The sequence below is a fragment of the Durio zibethinus genome, chromosome 4 (assembly GCF_047325235.1).
Source record: "Durio zibethinus cultivar Kanyao isolate XHJ-2024 chromosome 4, ASM4732523v1, whole genome shotgun sequence".
Lineage (NCBI taxonomy): Eukaryota > Viridiplantae > Streptophyta > Magnoliopsida > Malvales > Malvaceae > Durio > Durio zibethinus.
In genome coordinates, this window is record NC_143165.1 from 12,138,129 (window position 1) to 12,155,873 (window position 17,745).

The window sequence follows — 17,745 nt, forward strand, 5'->3', positions numbered from 1 at the left end:
ATTAAAATTTTGAAACATATTGCTTTTACATTTTTTTTATCGTTTTTTGTATCATATCATAATTAAAATAGTTGAATTTAAGTTAAACCATTGATATCTTATTTATGTAATGGAGTTTGTATGCACATCCCAAAGAATTGTTTTCCAAGAATTGTTCATTCTAATAATTTGCTTGAAGAATGTATTGAAGAAGCATTGGGTTTGGAATTGAATTTCCCTCTTCTTCAAGTTATTCCTGATTTTTACCATCCTGAAGCCTTAGAATCAGAAAAGAGACACAATTTGACAAAAAAAAAAAAACAAAAAGAATTCTTGAGATAGAGACAGGCATGCACATCTTAAATCTGTTCAAACAAAGTATTGTTTTTGTTGAATTTCATTTGCCTTTTTTTTTTTTTTTTTTGTCTTTACATCTGATTTTGTTGCAGAAATCAAAAGAGAGGTGACAAGGAAATAACTGTGTAAGTGATTAGTTCATGTCATGTTTTCTATTTATTTAAGGTAAGGATGTCGACGGGTAGAGCAAAAGATTAGAAGAGTATTCGAATTTTTATATTATTTTTATTTTTATATTTATATTTAATAAATATTTTAAATTTATTTATATTTTTTTTGTAAAATTCGTATTTAATTTATGAGGTATTATTTGTTTTAATTCGAAAATTTTACGATTTTATCTCATAAAAGGTACTTTACAAATTTAAATTTAAATATTTACATATATATCATTTTTTATTTACACATTTTTTTAATACGTGAAATTAAGAGCATTACAATCTTTTTATCTTTAAAACTTGATGTCTCTCTTAAATAGAGTCTAACCATAAGAGTAAGATCACACTATATATTAAAATTTTAGATGTAATTCTCCGTTATGTAATACTTAATGACTCTGATGGCCATACTATATAGTATTTAGTGACATTCACGATATCATTTGTAAAAATTCATACATAATTTACGAGTTATTATTTGTTTTGACCTAAAAATTTTACGATTTTATCACACAAAAAATATTTTACAAATTTGAATTTAGATCTCTATATATATATTATTCATTATTCATATATTTTTCTAATACGTGGGATTGAAAGCATTACATTTTCATTCTCGAGGATATTCAATAGATATAAATAATTTTTGTACTTATAATTTTTAAAAAATATATAAATTTTGTTTTTTAATTTTTATCTTCTATATCTATATAATTTTTTATTAAAATATTAATATATTTTAAATAAAAATATATTACTTTTAATTAACTTAACATAATAATTTATATTATTTAATAAAAAATTTATTTATTAAATATAATATATATATATAGAATATAAGGACGAATACGAAATGGATGTTATATTATTTATTTTTATCTTCATACTTAAAAAAAAATTTAAAATTATACTAATGTAATACTTTTCTTTATTAGGATAAAATTTGAAAATTTCATTTTGCATAAATAAAATTGACATTTCTAATTTAAGATCAGGTTTGATGGCTTCATTAATTCTACAGAATTTTTGAAAAAAAAAAAAGACTCATGTGTAGGAGTGTAAATGATACATTAGTACTTGCAAGTTAATCGGGTTCGATTTGAAAAAAACTCGAATTCGGTTCGATTATTGTCGAGTCGAGCTCGAGCTCGAGTAGCTCGACTTATCGATCGAGCCAAATTCGAGTATTCTTATATTCACTCGAATAGTTCGCGAGCTTAATCGAGTTTTTATATTTAAATATATTTTTATTATTTTAATTAATAAAATATTTCGAATCTGAGTTCGAGTTCGAGCATGAATAATCGAACTCTTGTCGAGTATATGAATCGAGCTTTTTTTTATATATTAATCGAGCTTAATTGAGCGAGCTCGAGTAGCTCGAATTCGATCACGAATCGAGCTCGAGCTTGAAAAATAAAATTCGATCGAGCTCGAACCGAATATCGAACCTCAAATTGTGAGTCGAGCTCGAACTTTTTATTATTCGGCTCGACTCGACTCGATTACACCCCTAATTCTGTGTACCTTAAAAAAGATATTAAATTGAGAGACAAATGAGGTAGATAAAAGCAGGAAAATTGTTATCAGAGAAAAGGTCAAATGATAGAAAAGTAAAATTCAACAAGCAAACATAAAAAAGCTTAAAATTTTAGTAGGATTTAGAGGGGTTTTTTTTTTTTTTTCTAGGATTTAATTTAGTACATAAAAAATGAAAAAGTGGCAGTTAAATTTAGACAAAGACAGAGAAATAAGAGGCAAGACGGTTAAAATTAACGCATAAAACGGTAAATGTTTTTCTTTTCATGTCCTTGTGATTGTGAGATGGCAACCATGGCTACCACCAGCACCACCCACAAAATAAACCCATAATTAACCAAAGAAAAAGGACTTCTTTTGCGTTATTTTTGTAAAAAAGACTAAAAGAAAAAAACCCAAGAAGAATATACCATCCTTTTCTCCTTCTATTTGTTCTTTGAAGAACTTGACTTGGCTGGGCCCTCCATTTCTGAACCTTCCCCTGCATTTTCCTTGATTTTTCCTTAGTGGGTATTTCTTCTTCTATTCAAAGGTTCCAGCTTTTGGCAGTGCTGCTGAATAGAAAGAAAGAAAACCCTTTCTTTTTTGAGCAAAAAGGAAAAAAAAAAGAAAGCTTTTGTTTTTCTTTTCTTGGTAAATGTGGGGGGCTCCAGCAGAACCTGCTGATTCTTATTATGAGGTCCGGCCTGAATGCACTGATGTGCCAATAACCAAGTTTAAGATCAAGGTTTGTTTTAATTAATTGAAAAAAAAAAAAGAAAATTTGGATCACTTTTTAAGAAAATGTTGGAAATGAACCATATTTTATGTCATGGGATTCATTAGATAATGCATACATTAATGCTTATATATTGGATTGGATTTACAGGAAAAAGCCTTTCCTTTTTTGCTTTATTATTGGTTCTAATTTGATTGAATTTTAGCTCAAGTGAATTTATCCGATAGAGGGCTGTACATTTGGATTTCATTGAATGATTTTGAGATTTGATCTTGAACATTGTCTAATCAATGTTTTTCACGGCCAAAATTTCTGCTTCCTGTTTAAACAATATGCTTTCTTTCTATCTTTGTTGATTATGTAAATGAAGCTGAGTTTTGCAGTAATTGTTAAAAAAATGGTGCTGTGATTCAATAAAGATGCTTTCTTTTTAATTTGCTTATGCAGCCTGGTAAAACTCTAAGTGTAAGAAAATGGCAAGCTGCATTTTCTCCAGATGGGCATTTGGATTTAGGCAAAACTCTATATCGAATCCAGCGTGGGGTAAGTGCATATTCAGGTTCAAAAGGACTCTTTTTTTCTTGGTAGTAGATTTAAATTGATTCATACAAAAGTGTAATAATGCTATATATATTTATATTTAAGTTTCCAGAGTAATTCATTCAAAATCATGGCCATCCTTATATATGAGGCTTGAAAGCTACATGGATGATTTGGCTGCATTGTTCATATACATGGTGTTCATTGTAACTAGCATGGTGTTCACCTACAACTTAGTTTTTCAGCAGGTCTTATTGCAATGTATTAGTCAGCAAAACAAGAATACAAATGTAGATTGTTTTTCCTTTTGATTTTTTAGGCTTTTGGTGAGAATTGATCCAGATATCATAATGCCGAGCCTGCTGCAATTGGGCTTTTAAATGATTTAGAACATGTGAAATATATCCATGAAAGAGAAAGGACAGGTTATGAATGCAAAAGAACAAAAACACATGCATCAATATGTGTTCTATTTAATTGTTATATCAATCATGCTGGATAGCAGCATCACCAAGATATATATACTGCAATGCAACTTGGCTGGATATTCTGACATGTGTTATCTCTAAATCTTATATGTTGAAGAGCATATGCATATATGAAGTAGTGCAAGGCTATGTTTATGAGTGTTTAAATGTATGTACGTATTTATGCTTATTTGTTTTGGTCTCTATCTATTGGCATTATTTTTTTTTTACAAACATAGGGGATCCATCCATCAATTAGAGGAGAAGTTTGGGAGTTTCTACTTGGCTGTTATGATCCTAAGAGCACATTTGATGAAAGGGAGCAGATACGGGAGCACCGAAGGTAGACCATTTCTCCTGTTTCATATTTTGGTACTTTCGGGCTACTGAATCTTTGAGAGATGAGTTCTCTGCTGGACCTTCCTCATCAGGAGATCATTTTCTGAGTGTTGTTTTGTCACTTCTATATCTCAGGGTGCAATATGCTAGATGGAAGAATGAATGTCGTGAAATCTTTCCTGTTGTTGGAAGTGGTAAATTTATTACAGCACCTGTAATCACCGAAGATGGTCAGCCCATTCAAGACCCTTTAGTACTTTTAGAGACAAATCCAGGAAAGTTACTGCACTTACCTGTTTAAAATAATATCTTGGTGAAAGTGAAACAAACCAGGTATTAATATGTAATGAATCATTCAGGTCTAAATGCTGACAGTACAGAAATGGTGAAGCAGCTAACCAGTCATGGTCCTTTGGACAAGAAAGTAATCCAGTGGATGCTTACGTTACATCAAATAGGTTGTTTGTTCTTTTCTATTTCAAACGCATGTCTCTCTTTGATGTGTTGCATTCTTCTCTTAGTCATGATCACATTCCTTGTATTTATGTTTCTGTCAGGTCTTGATGTTATTCGCACCGACAGGACTTTAGTATTCTATGAGAAGCAAGAGAATCTGTCAAAACTTTGGGATATTCTCTCTGTTTATGCCTGGATAGATACAGATGTTGGCTATTGTCAAGGTGAATAATTACATGAAGTTTTCTTTCTAAACTGACAATTATAGTTACTGGATTGTTGACCCCCTCAATCAAGTAAACCTTGGATATATTTATACCTTAAAATGCCATTCTGGTGACAGAATATAAATATAGGCTTATAGGCTTATAGGCTTACAAGTTTAAAACCATTACAAAAGCCTTTAAATTTAGTTATCACTTATAGATTTTGTTAGTGCTTCAAACTGGGTCATTTATTCATCAGATTCATCTTTTATTATTAATATTCCCTTGTCAACAACATATATCTAAAAGTAAGGAAGAAAATTTATCAACTTTAAAGTTATGTTGACTTGCAGAACAACATGGTTAGGGGGCTTTAAGATAGTTAACGGGTTATATCTATCCTATTGTAATCTGCATCCATTCTACCTCTCTTTATAACAGAGGGAATAATAATTCAATTACAATGTTGAGCAGGAATGAGTGATCTATGCTCCCCCATGATTATGCTTCTTGAAGATGAAGCTGATGCATTTTGGTGCTTTGAGCGTCTGATGCGCAGATTGGTACCTTTACTTTCTTTTTTTTCCATTTTCTTTTTCCCTAGACCCTAGACCGTAAATGCTAGACCCTAAAGCCTATATATATGCGTGTGGATTGAAATCTGTCTGTGCACCATGGCAGATTTTACTATATATATTGAAATCTGTCTGTCCATACTCATTTATTTTTTAGGATTTTCTTGCTTTCAGTTTTATTACTAGTTTCTTATGATATGTGTTCCTATTTTAAATCTTAAAGCGAGGAAATTTCAGATGCACTGAGGGTTCTGTAGGGGTAGAGACACAACTTAGTAATTTGGCTGCAGTAACTCAAGTTATTGATCCAAAACTTCATCAGCACTTAGGTATGAGATGAAATTTATATCTTTTCATTCTCTAGTATTTTGCATTGTGCTTTGCACATCTTGTTAGTAGATTCTTATTTTTGTCTTATATTATTGGTTTACAGAGACACTTGGTGGAGGTGACTATCTCTTTGCTTTTCGAATGCTAATGGTCTTGTTTCGTCGAGAGTTCTCATTCTGTGATTCATTGTATTTATGGGAGGTATGTTCAACACTTTCTAGTCCTTTGACTGATTTTATTGAATTCGATACGTATGCTAAAATGCTTTGTGAATTACTTGACATCATTCCTTGGAAATAATACACAAATCCATAACAACGGTGATTATTTCCGATTCCAATGATTTTATAGAACTGTTCGTTTATAGAACCCAAACTGAGTTCTTTAACCTGGAATGTGACTGGCTTTAGAGGAATAAAGCTAAAGAATAAAGAGATCAAGTCCTATGAAATATCTCATTTTTACACTGGAGAAACTTCCACTTGTTCTTTGAAATCAAAATGTGTTTGTTAATTTGTTTTGAAGCTGTTTGTCGGAGTGTGTCCGATGTGATGCATCCCGTGACATTGAAAGAAAATCATTTTCAACTTGATGATGTTTTACAATTCGTAATTACTTGTCGGCTACCATAACTATAAATGTTTGGTTTTGTTATGTGGAGCACTAACATGAATTAATTCCATTGTTTATGTGGAATCCGTGCCTCTATGTTCTGGAATGCTTAGCTTGAATTTTACTCATAAAGTTGCTTTGTCTGGTTATCCAAACTTTCTACAGATGATGTGGGCTCTGGAATATGATCCTGACTTGTTCTCTCTATATGAAGAACCCGGATCAAATATTGAGAAGGCTGAGGATGCTAAAGCAAAAGCAAAATCAATACGTCAGTGCGGGAAGTATGAGAGAGAAAATATGAAAATTAAAAGCTCTGACGCCCCGCTTCCCATTTCTGTTTTCCTTGTTGCCAGTGTCTTAAAAGATAAGAGCTCAATGCTACTGCAAGAAGCTCGGGGCCTGGATGATGTAGTTAAGGTATGCTTACATTTTTGTAGCTTTTACTGCACATAAATGAACATATAAGTTAATCAACAATTTACTTCGAACAGCCTATTATGCATTGCTGAAACAATTGTACGCGCAATTATCACCTTGCAAAACCCTGAAACATTTTCAGATGGTTTGGTCGCCGATCAAGTTATATTATGCTGTCTTAACACTTTACCTGTTTATACTTTATCAGATTCTAAATGACATAACTGGAAATTTGGATGCCAAGAAAGCTTGCAGTGAAGCAATGAAACTTCATAAGAAATACTTAAAAAAGGTACTGCTATCTCTTTGAATCCTTTTAAATCTTGATGTGGCTTTGAAATTCTTTAATTGTGTAAAATGCAAAAAAAACAGCAGCATGGCATATAGATGATTCATTTGTGCCTATCATTATTTCAAAAGTTTCTTCGATGAGGTATTCCTCTGCCAGTAACTCCACGAAATCAAAACTATTTCATTCCATGTTGTGATCACAGGCCAAGAAGACATAGCATAAGGTGTTCTGGATGATGTTTTTGACGCAGTCAAGAAATGGTGAGAGTATTTTTTTTCTGCATTACACGACTTGATTTGGAAGAAGATAATAATATATATATCCAGAAGAATCCTGGCATAGTGGTTAGAATTCTATAGTTGCTCCAACCATCAAATGTTGCTATAGAATCCATTGCTGTATCTAATGTCAATATTCCACACTGTTTGTATACGAAAACATTGTTTACTGATCTTTATACGAATCCATTGTTGTATTAACGTATCTTGTTTTTCATAATCATTCAAATTTCAATGAAATACGAAGAAAATCAGCTGCTTATGCATATATTCTTCATAGCCTGTTCATGAGAAACAGCAACCAGATTTTTGTGAGAAGCATTTGATTTTTGTAGAAAGCATTCAAAGGACAAAATCTTGAATGCGCAAAGCATTTGATTTTTGTAGAAGGCAACCTGATGAATCTCATTTATAGCAGTGGAAATAGTGCCAGGATGGCTTGGGGGAAATAGCAAAAACTAACAAATTCTGATCATTCTAAGCAGAATTTGCCTTGATAGTCCAAAGTCACCATGGTCACTATAAAGGTCATCTAACTGTGAATATATCATTATTCCCTTTATGTGGGCATCAATGAACTTCCTCACTTAATCATTACCCCTTCAATGGGATTGTTCAGTTCATTTGAATGGATAATGAGATTAAAAATAATAATGATGATAAAATTAAATGAAATTACATATGTAACAATAAGATTAAAATTAATGAAAACAATTTATATTTAGATGCAAATGCAATGATAACATAAGATTTTTTTATTTTTTTTCATTAAGAGTGATACCATATTATCAGTGTAATTGAAAAAAAAAGAAAATTCCATCCTGCCTCAAAATTTCACTGGAGAGAAAGGGGTTCGGTGAGAGTTTTCATTCTCACCACAGCCCCATTTTCCATAAAAAAACCTTGCTTTAATATATTCTTTTAATTATTTTGTTCATTCTTTAATTTTTTAAACTTTATTTTAAATTAAAAATAATTATTATTTTGGTATAAAAATAATAATATTAAATTTCAATTAATTGTTAACTTTATGAATACCAAATATATTATAAAATTCATTTTACACTTTAATCTAATGTTTATAATAATTATTTTTTCTTTCATCACACTTTTATCACACCATTATAATTGTGTTTACATTTAAATATATATTTTATCATTAATTTTAATATCATCATATTTAATTTTATTATTATAATAATTAATCTTATAATTACCACTATTTTTAATATCACTATAACCACTCTCACTGCCCATCCAAATAAATCCTAATCGTAGGATCCAATTTTTCACTGGATCCGTTTCCTTTCTGTCCTGTCTGTGATTGGAGGGTAACCAGGAGAAAGGTGCACTGAAATCCAATCAGACCCTAAAACAAAAGAAATTCTTAGAAAACTGTTTCAAGACTGGTTCTAATTTGTCCTTTTATAAAATTCTGAAACCTAAAGCCTATGACTCTCTTGCAGCAAAATACACGTACAAGAAGGAAACAAATGGTTGTCCAAAATACTACATAGGAATTCCTTGTCAGGCAATAAATAATTATCATAAAATTTTCTTTTTACAATTGTTATAATCTTCTCGTCTGCCCTTCCCGATGATCAAATTTATAGCAGAACAAGGCTTCAATTTGTAGTTGTGCATTGCTCTCCATCCTCTATCCACCCATGTCCGCCATCAGCAACAAATCAAATCATATTCTAGGTATAAGAGTTCATCATGATTGATGGGGTTGTTCAAAATGTTAAGTTAAATCATAGCAGCGTAAAAGAGAAATCTTACCAGAGCTAATACACCACGGGTGAACAAAAAAAAAAAACCCAATGATCATCAATGGAGACGGTCTGTCATCAGCAAGGAAGTCATGATAGCTATGAAGATAACAGCCGTGAAGGAAACTCGAGAGCTGTGCCCTGCACTCCGAGGAAAATCATCAGGAAGTGCACATTCTTCGCCATTGAAGAACACCTTCGAAGGAAATCCATCGCCAAGTCGAACGTTTATTCTTGGTGTTTGTTTCTTTGTGAATGAAATAACAGATTGTTGCTTTCCAGGAATTCTCGGATCATCTGGTTTAGTCCCATTTGTCTCTGCCACCAAGTAATTCAAACCTGGCAAACCCTGGAAGAAAATGGCGTTCTTAACTGATTTCAGCTTTGTTCCGTTAAACGAATAGACATTTTCATAACCAGGGAAAGCCTCTTTCATTTCAACAGCAGTGAACCAGTCCTCAAATGGGGTATCTCCCCAATTAAACAGGGTGATCCGAGCTGTCCATCCCGTCTTGTAATCAGAGTTCAGATGCCAATTTATACTAACTCCACAATTGTCCGGGCAAGGCAACTTTTTCGGAACAGTCCTGTGCTTGAGATGGGCAAAGGCTTTGGCTTTTGCTGTCCTGTTTTCAAAAGGAACAAGTAGAGCATCTGCAGGTAGAAGCATTGAACGCCCATTGGGATTGCAAGTATCTGTATCAATATCGTCACAGCCACAAGCACAGGTGCTGCATGGGATGGCGGAATCATTGTAGTAAGCTGAGAATGAAACACAGCACTTAGTTTTCTTCTTTTCTGGCTTGGTAATGTTGCAAACAACTTGCCAACTTGCAATAGCACTTGTTGTAGCCTGAAGCCCACTTGGGTCAGGAAATTCTGTTGGATCTACTCTAATTGGAGCACTACATTTGTACTGAGGATTGAGTAACCCAGTAATATTCCATCTTTGTGGAGGATACAAAACAGTTTTGGCTGTATCAGGGGGCAATTTATAGACCCTTAATTGGAAAATTGATCTTGCTTTGCTTTCATCCATCAATGGTGGCAAGAGAGTCCCATTTCTGCAACAATAAGGTATTTTTCCAATCTTGGTATCGTTTGCTCTATCCGCCGGCAAATCAGCAATCACAGGCTTTTTTTGGCAATTCATGACTTGAGTGAAATCCAAGCCTGAGAGGAATTGGCCAGCCAAGCCATAAATACAATCAGAGTAATCGATCCTGTGAGTGTAAGCTCCTTTCATGGAGTAAATGAACTCTCCTCTTATCCATTCCCAAGTCAAGTTCCAATGATCAAGGCGGCCTAAGGGGTTGTTGTTGTCCATGGTGACTTGGGCCTCATAGCTACCTTCATATGCTTTAAGAACATCATACATGAAGTTGAGGTCTCCATATTGCTTAGGCAAGTACTTGCCTTTGGGAGACTTGGCCTTGAATTTGGGATTCTTTTTGCAACATACATGCATGTAGGTAGCTGTAAAAAAAAAAAAAACCATAATCCAATGAATTTTAGTTTGGTGGTGACTCCAAAGTTCATATGCTTGGTTCAATTTTTCCCAAGAAAATGTTTAAACAAAGGCTTGCATTCACATGGAATAGGTGCATGGAGCTGTCCCATATACCATGGAATTTTCCATTGATTTTAATTAACTTTTATCATAGACACATATAATCTAAAATGAAGGAGTTCAGATCAATTAGAGTTCATTTTTGTGAGAGTATTTTGAGGGTATAATTCTGAATGCATTATAGCAATGTAGGGAATGCAAAACATATTTTCAGTAGAGTATTCCAAGAGTAAAATCCTGAATGCAATAATGATTATGCAGTGAACTATGAGGCATGAACATTTTTGCATCTCACGTACTCATATCATATTTGTGTTCGACACTTTGATACTTACGATATCTTAAAATATGTGTGAAACTCGGATAAATATGAGAAAAAAAAAAAGACAATTCTTTTATAAATAATGATATCATATGTTCTTTTATCACTATGTTTATCATCCGTTTTTTTTTTTTTCCCAAAAATAAATATCTTTTAAAAATCAACTTACCATTTATTATATATTTTTAACTGAAGATTACAATATATAAAAAATATTTTTTTAATATCATATCATACCGTATCTGTATCTTCATTTATTAAAAATTCTCAGTGTCCGTATCGTGTTATACTCGTATAGCGTGTATCATGCGCTCTCATGCAATAACATGAAAGAAACAGAACCTAAAAATCAAACAAGAAAAAACCACTTACGATCTTTAGTAGGCTTAGGGCAATTCCATCCATCGTTTGCCAGCCTAATCGTCTTCGGCATCGGAATCGCCTTCTCTTTCATCCCGAACATCGTACCGGCGAACTGAACCTGCACCGCAATCTGGTTATAATCCCCAGCAGTATCGATGGAGGTCTTGAGGTCTGTCATGGGGTACCCTGCTAAGGTTGTTCCATTCCCAACCGCCACTGGAAAATCTCCGCTACCGTCTACAATGATGGCGCTGCTTGCCGACACCAATATCTCTTTATGCTGAAACCCTACAAACATCTTCCATCCCTTTACCTCCTCCGTCCCAGAATTGACTATTGTGGCAATGGAGTTAAATGCCCAGGATTGAGCCGTAACGTTCTTTACGTGAGGATATTCTTTAGACCTTGACGTGAAAGCGTAGCTCAAGAATACACCATTACAATTGTCTTGCCCCGGCGGCGGCGCCGGGGCTGGCTCATCATCACTATAGTCATCCGCAAGATCGCCATAACAAAGCTGAATTCTTAAAGGGATAAAGAGAAATGCAACATATAATAGTGTCATCCAAGGCATTTTCAAGCCTGTTTTTGTTTTTTCCTTTTCTTTTTAACCCTTTTTATCTTTTTTTTTTTTTTGTTCGTTGATGAATGAAGGCAGAGGAAAACAAAGGGGGGTTTGCCGCGGCGGCGACGACGCGGCAAGGGGAGAGAGGGAGGGAGTTCCGAGTGAACCCCTATGAAGTTCAGAGATGAAAGGGTTATAAGGGGAAATAAAATGGGAGACTGAGTCAAGCTAAATTCTCTTCCTCTAGTTTCTGAGGCTGGTTGGGACACGGCAAAACAGTGGGGTTTTATTCTTGTAGTAAAAGAAAAAAATTTTCTAACATTGCTATTTTTAGTGTTTGGTTGATGAACTAAGTCGTTTTTGGGGTTGGCCAATGTTTGGATTAGTTAAATTTTGAGTTAGCAAATGATTTGAAGTTGCAAAAGTTTGGTTTCTCAGACAGATAAGACAGGTTTGGATTCTTGTTTGTGGAATCGTAATGAAAATGGTACCATTTTTAACTGAATGTTTGTTTTGTGATGAAATCAAATTTAAAACTCCAGGTAACCAAAGGTAGCCATGCAACCATCCGGATGATGTTCGACAAGTTTGGATATCAAATACCAGCACTTACCGCTGTTATTGCAGACTGCGGCCTCTTTTATATATATATAAAAAAATAAATTAGTGCTTGAAGAATTTGTTAAAACCTCATGTTTCCTGAGGTTTGTTGTTTTTAAGAGTTTTAGAATCGTTTCAATGTTTTCACAAGTTCAGATGGAAAACAATGTCCTGCAGCATAATTTTCTGATCACTTCCAAGTATTATTGCAGCACTGTCAATTTGAGTATTTCGTGTACAATACTAACAATTTGTGTATTCGTATCAGGTTTTACATGAAAATTATTTGTCACAATTCGTGTCGATACAGAAAACAAGACATGCAATTTTTTTTTTTGTTTATTCGTGTCATGCTTCGACTTGCCATGTTTAAGCACTGGTGTGACATAATGGGGGAGAGTTGGTCAATGGTTAGGGAACTTGCAAAGAGGAGAGAAAGCAGGACTCATTAAAGGCAAGAAGAACAAGAAGAACTAAAGGCAAAGTTTATGCTATCAAGCTCCAGGCGCACCCTCATTATTGACAAACCTCACCACATAATCACATCAACGATCCTAAAACAAACCACTTCGTTCCTACCAATGACTATTATTCCAATTCGAATTCCTCATCTCCATAGCAATTGGCAACTACCATTGCAACTAAAGCATCAGCAGTCTCAGCAGAATCTGCAGCAGCCAAGATCAGCTCTGGATGAATGCTTCCCACAAATGTACCATCAAGGGCATTAGGCAATCCCAATGATTTCAGAGCAAGATGGGCTGCCTTTTGCCCTGATATCATCATTGCTCCAAATGTTGGTCCCTGCAATGGCAAAAGCAATATAAATATGTTGATAGTAGGTAGATTTTGCTCAGAGTATAAATCCAACAACAACAATAATGATTATGTTAAGTGAAAATTACCATTCTTGGAGATCCATCAACCTCTGCAACTTCCATTCCGGTAACAATCATCCCAGGCACAATTTCCCTAGTCAGTCTCACAATAGCATCCTCAGCTGCATTCATATCCAGTGCTTTCACGCCTGGAACACTATCAATCATCCCAATGCTCTTCAACCTCTTGATCCCAGTGGCTCCAAATAGTCCATCATGACCACAAGAGCTTACTACCACCTTGGCCTCCATCATATTAGTGTCCATGCAGAATTGTGTGTAATGGTTCATTGATACCAAGGCCCAATTTGTCGCAACTCCACCAACTTTTCCTTCTTTCACTATCAAGTCCTCTGCAGCTACTGCATTGAACAGCTTCGCATTGGGGCGAGCTAGAAGCTTGCTCATGATGGTGCATGTGAAGAGAGCTGCATGCTTGATCACTACATAGTCGTCTTGTTCATCATATTCGATGCCAAGTTCATCAAGGAAACGATGAGCTGGTTTGCGCACTACCTGAATGAACATAGAATTTTTGAATAAATCGTGTACCAAAAGAAAATTCATAAACCAGATCCTATAATTTGACTGGTATTTTTCACATTACCATGGCAGAGAAGAGCTGTCCACCAAGCCCGACACCACCTCCAGGGCTGACAGATTGTTCAACAGTGGCAGCCTGTACGGATGGGTTCTTGCTTAAGCTCATAGGCACAAGAGAGCCCTGCGGAGCCAGCATCAACCACCACCACATCAGTGTCAGCATGGTTGATCATGTCCATCATGTACCTGCGTGTCATCTCACGTGACACGATGGACTCCTTGATGAGATCAAACCTGAAATCATTCAGATCATACGGTAGAGATGATGAGGCTGGTGTTGCAGTCATAGAAACTGATGCATTGCATGGGGAAGACTTTGCTTTGAAATAAAAAGAAAGTGGTTTTATTGGAATCCCATGAAAGGAAGACTCAGGGAGAAGTGTTTCAGTGAAGTTTATCTGAGGAAGTGAGAGTTGTAGCCATGGATGATGCCATTGATTGAGAAAAGCGTGGAGTTCATAGGTGAAGAGGGTGGCAAAATATAAGAGTAGGAAGCGAAGTAAATATCTTAGAGGACACGTGGCGAAAGGATAGGATTTGAAGGGTCTAGAATTGTTAGGATTTCATTTTGAAAGATTTGATTGCCTTTTTTGCAACTGATTATGGTTTATCTCATTCAATGATTCAAGGTTTTCATGCAAATTGGCATAACATCTATTCAAATTCGATTCAATTTTTTTTTAACGTATAATATTATAAATTTTTAAAATTTGATTTGAATTTGAAATGAATTTTATACCGTTTGATTTAAATTAAATTTAATAATTCAATTTAGTTTATCAATTTTTATTTTTAAAATTTTTATATATTATTTTAATATAAATTTTTAATATATTTAAATAATTTTAGATATAAAATATTTTATAAAAATTTAAAAACTATATAAAAAAACTAATAAAAATATATAATTGATACGATTCGATTTTTTACTTTTTGATTCAAAATCCAATATAAACTAAATTAAATATTATAATTTCAAATCAATTTTCAATTATTTCAATTTTTTTCTCCCTTCCATTGCCAACAAAGAAGTAGTCCTTTTGGTGTATTTGGTTTCAGCCAATTTGTTGGCAATCACTCTTCTATGTCTTTGTGAAGTCGACTATGAACTTTTTGGTGATCTTTTGTCATCAAAATCTCTAACATTTGGTCATTTTTTGGTCACTTTGTTACACTTGGAAGATTTATGTTTGAGTGTAATTTCTAGGATTTTTCGGGGAAAAGGCATATGTATTTGTAAATGTATAGTTTTCATGCTACTAAAATGATATGGTTAAGGGCCCTTCAACATTTTTCACCTTAAGCAAAGTTAATTATAAGGATAATAAGCAGATATTTCATTATTCATTAAAACTTTGATATCTTAATTTGAAAACTTTATACCCTAATATTCAAGAGAACCTCATTAATGGTGGCATTGATATCATTAATCAAGATCAAGTATATAATACTAAAAGGGTTATTCAAATTTGGTGTTGTTAGAGATATTTTTAAATTTAAAGGGTAAATTAAATTTTTTTTCCGATTAATATAAGTCAACAGACAGTTAAAAATATATTAAACTTTTTGATCGAGCTAACATGTCAAGCCAACCTGAATTTATGGATCTAGGTTAGCTTGATCACCTCATCAAATCCACATGCTGAACCCCCAAAATGCTAACTTGGCATGCCTTAATGAAGAGTCAAATGTTATGTCAACTCGAACTTACCAGATCACCCCTAACCCTTAGGATTAACCTCAAATAATATAGTTTGCCCATAACCTCCATCTTACAAGTATAAATAGTTTCATTTAGGTACCTTTCAAGTATCTAGCTTTTTCATATGTTTTGCTATCTCCTTTTTATTTCTTTCTTGAACCAATAATTGAGTTGAATGTCAGAAACATAAACATTGGGACCACTCCAACCTTTGTTGTTAATCGCTTTTTTTTCTTTTCTCATACGATTTTAAAGTTTTACTCTTCAAAATCAACTTGGCACAAATAGGTCTAACATTACTAGTTTGCGATTCTTTTTTTAAAAAAATATAGAAGTTTTGTGAAATGAAATTGATTTTTTTATATATAAAAAAATCAAAAAAGAGTTATAAGTATTAAAATTTAAATTTTATACTCATTTAAATTTTATACTTATAGGATGTCATTTGTTAAAAATGACTATATAAATCAATCGAGTTAAGTTTTAAATTTAAAATTGATATCATTTTGCAACAAAAGAACTTAAAAAGGTGGGTACATACGCCATAAGTCTTGATTAAGTAGAAACTTAAATGAGAAAAGGTTTGTCATTTATATGAGTTATGAAGCATATTTATAGTTGAAATTGTTGAAGGCTTAGGAAACTTGCAAAAAGAATCTTAATTTGGACCCTTTATAATAGATTCATTTTAAGAGCTAGATATCTAGCATGTACTTGGGGACCAATCTATAACAAGGCAGGTCCCCAAAATAAAGCCTAATTTTGAAGAGAATGGAAAATAAAAGAAAGTGATGTAATTTTGGGCATTTACAATAATAGATAGCTCTAAGATGGATGAAAAATTTATAAATAAATTTAATTTTTGTTTATTTATATTTATATATTAAACTTAACAAATAATTATGAATAATATTTTAAAATTTATTAATTAAATGAATAGATCATAAATATAATAAAATTAATTAATATTCATTTCATTTATACGTGAGAACGTAAATGAATAAAATGTTTTACAGATAATTTATAAATATGTTAAATTTATATTCGTTTATTAAATTTAATAAATAATACAAACAATATTTTAAAATTTATTAATTAAATAAATAAATTATATATATAATAAATTTTTTTCGTATTTATTCGTTCACGCCGCTAATAATGTTAAATAATGAGGGTTTGTTTATTAAAGGAAAAAAATAAATTATGAGTTCTTTTCCTTTTTTTTTTCCATTTAAAACTTAAATGATTTCTTAATTTCATTACCATCAAAGGTTTTCTGAAATTCTCTTGTAGGATTTATAATATTTACACTAGCAGATAATGCTCATGTCAATTCAATGAAAAATCATCCTGGAAATTAAAAAATAATTATTCATGGCTGCATTCCTTCATATCTAATGGAATATTTCTCATAAATCTCCCATTTGGCATAGCCATCATCACTTTTGGCTCACCATTTATAACACAAAGATTAGAGGTGAAAAAAAAAATCCAAAAATCCAAAAATTAATTTGAAATTGTAATATTCAATTAAATTTGAATTGATTTTTTTTATTTGATTAGAATCAAGTTTAAATATTAAATGTATATATTAAATTTTGATCAAATTTTAAATTGAGAGATGAAAAATATAAAAAAAATTAAATTGAACTTAATTATATATATCTTATTTTTTATATATTTTTTAAATTTTTTAAAAAATAAAATTAATAATTTTATATCAAAATTTATTTAAATATATTAAAATTTTATATTAAAATAAAATTAAAATCCGATAAATCGAAGCGATAAACTTCGATTCGATTCAAATTGAATGAAAATTCAATTCAAATTTAAAACAAAATTTTCAAATTTTTAATTTTGATAATATTATGTAATATTCATAATATACAAAAAAAATTAGAATCAAATTTGATCCAAAACATTATCACCTCAATACAGCCTGCAAGTTTAAGAGTTGCCAATATTTCTATAATTTTGTTTAATTTTTTTTCTGTTGGGTGAATTCATTTCACAGTATTGGTCTTTGATGCTTCATTAGTTTGTTGACTAACATCTTGAAATATTATTATGTTCATAATCTATTCATTTTATTAACCAATTT

General features: G+C 32.4%; 3 protein-coding genes across 4 annotated transcripts; 1 reads left to right on the top strand and 2 right to left on the bottom strand.

Annotated features, from left to right (window-relative positions):
• The first annotated feature begins 2,444 nt into the window (after positions 1-2,444).
• LOC111288549 (rab GTPase-activating protein 22-like) lies at positions 2,445-7,467 on the top strand. Its single transcript, XM_089759649.1, has 12 exons — positions 2,445-2,760; positions 3,199-3,294; positions 3,998-4,101; positions 4,233-4,369; positions 4,454-4,555; positions 4,655-4,777; positions 5,234-5,322; positions 5,558-5,663; positions 5,768-5,865; positions 6,442-6,696; positions 6,905-6,988; positions 7,191-7,467. The coding sequence occupies exons 1-12, from the start codon at positions 2,671-2,673 to the stop codon at positions 7,203-7,205; spliced, it is 1,299 nt and encodes a 432-aa protein (XP_089615775.1). The 5' UTR covers positions 2,445-2,670; the 3' UTR covers positions 7,206-7,467.
• Positions 7,468-8,547: 1,080 nt separating this feature from the next.
• Positions 8,548-12,031, bottom strand: LOC111288866 (COBRA-like protein 10). Of its 2 annotated transcripts, XM_089759651.1 has the most exons (3): positions 11,303-12,031; positions 9,049-10,514; positions 8,548-8,966 (listed from the first exon to the last, which is right to left on the bottom strand). In XM_089759651.1, exons 1-2 carry the CDS (start codon positions 11,865-11,867, stop codon positions 9,097-9,099), a joined length of 1,983 nt encoding a protein of 660 aa, XP_089615777.1. In that variant the 5' UTR covers positions 11,868-12,031; the 3' UTR covers positions 8,548-8,966; positions 9,049-9,096. The 2 variants fall into 2 exon arrangements, with proteins under 2 accessions (XP_089615777.1, XP_089615776.1); XM_089759650.1 differs by having other exon boundaries at positions 8,683-10,514.
• A 150-nt stretch (positions 12,032-12,181) lies between these two features.
• Positions 12,182-13,852, bottom strand: LOC111288111 (thiamine thiazole synthase, chloroplastic-like). The gene is made up of 2 exons (XM_089759653.1): positions 13,364-13,852; positions 12,182-13,262 (listed from the first exon to the last, which is right to left on the bottom strand). Exons 1-2 carry the CDS (start codon positions 13,742-13,744, stop codon positions 13,047-13,049), a joined length of 597 nt encoding a protein of 198 aa, XP_089615779.1. The 5' UTR covers positions 13,745-13,852; the 3' UTR covers positions 12,182-13,046.
• Positions 13,853-17,745: the final 3,893 nt, after the last annotated feature.

Bases quoted from the DNA above. Each gene is read 5' to 3' on its own strand.
- LOC111288111 (XM_089759653.1), bottom strand. From the start codon at position 13,744: ATGAGCAAGCTTCTAGCTCGCCCCAATGCGAAGCTGTTCAATGCAGTA. The intron at 13,263-13,363 runs GTAATTTTCACT...TTGCCATTGCAG, and splicing joins TTGATGGATCTCCAAGAATG to GGACCAACATTTGGAGCAAT.
- LOC111288866 (XM_089759651.1), bottom strand. From the start codon at position 11,867: ATGCCTTGGATGACACTATTATATGTTGCATTTCTCTTTATCCCTTTA. The intron at 10,515-11,302 runs GTAAGTGGTTTT...TTTTTTTTACAG, and splicing joins CCCTAAGCCTACTAAAGATC to CTACCTACATGCATGTATGT.
- LOC111288549 (XM_089759649.1), top strand. From the start codon at position 2,671: ATGTGGGGGGCTCCAGCAGAACCTGCTGATTCTTATTATGAGGTCCGG. The intron at 2,761-3,198 runs GTTTGTTTTAAT...TTGCTTATGCAG, and splicing joins TAACCAAGTTTAAGATCAAG to CCTGGTAAAACTCTAAGTGT. The intron at 5,866-6,441 runs GTATGTTCAACA...AACTTTCTACAG, and splicing joins ATTCATTGTATTTATGGGAG to ATGATGTGGGCTCTGGAATA.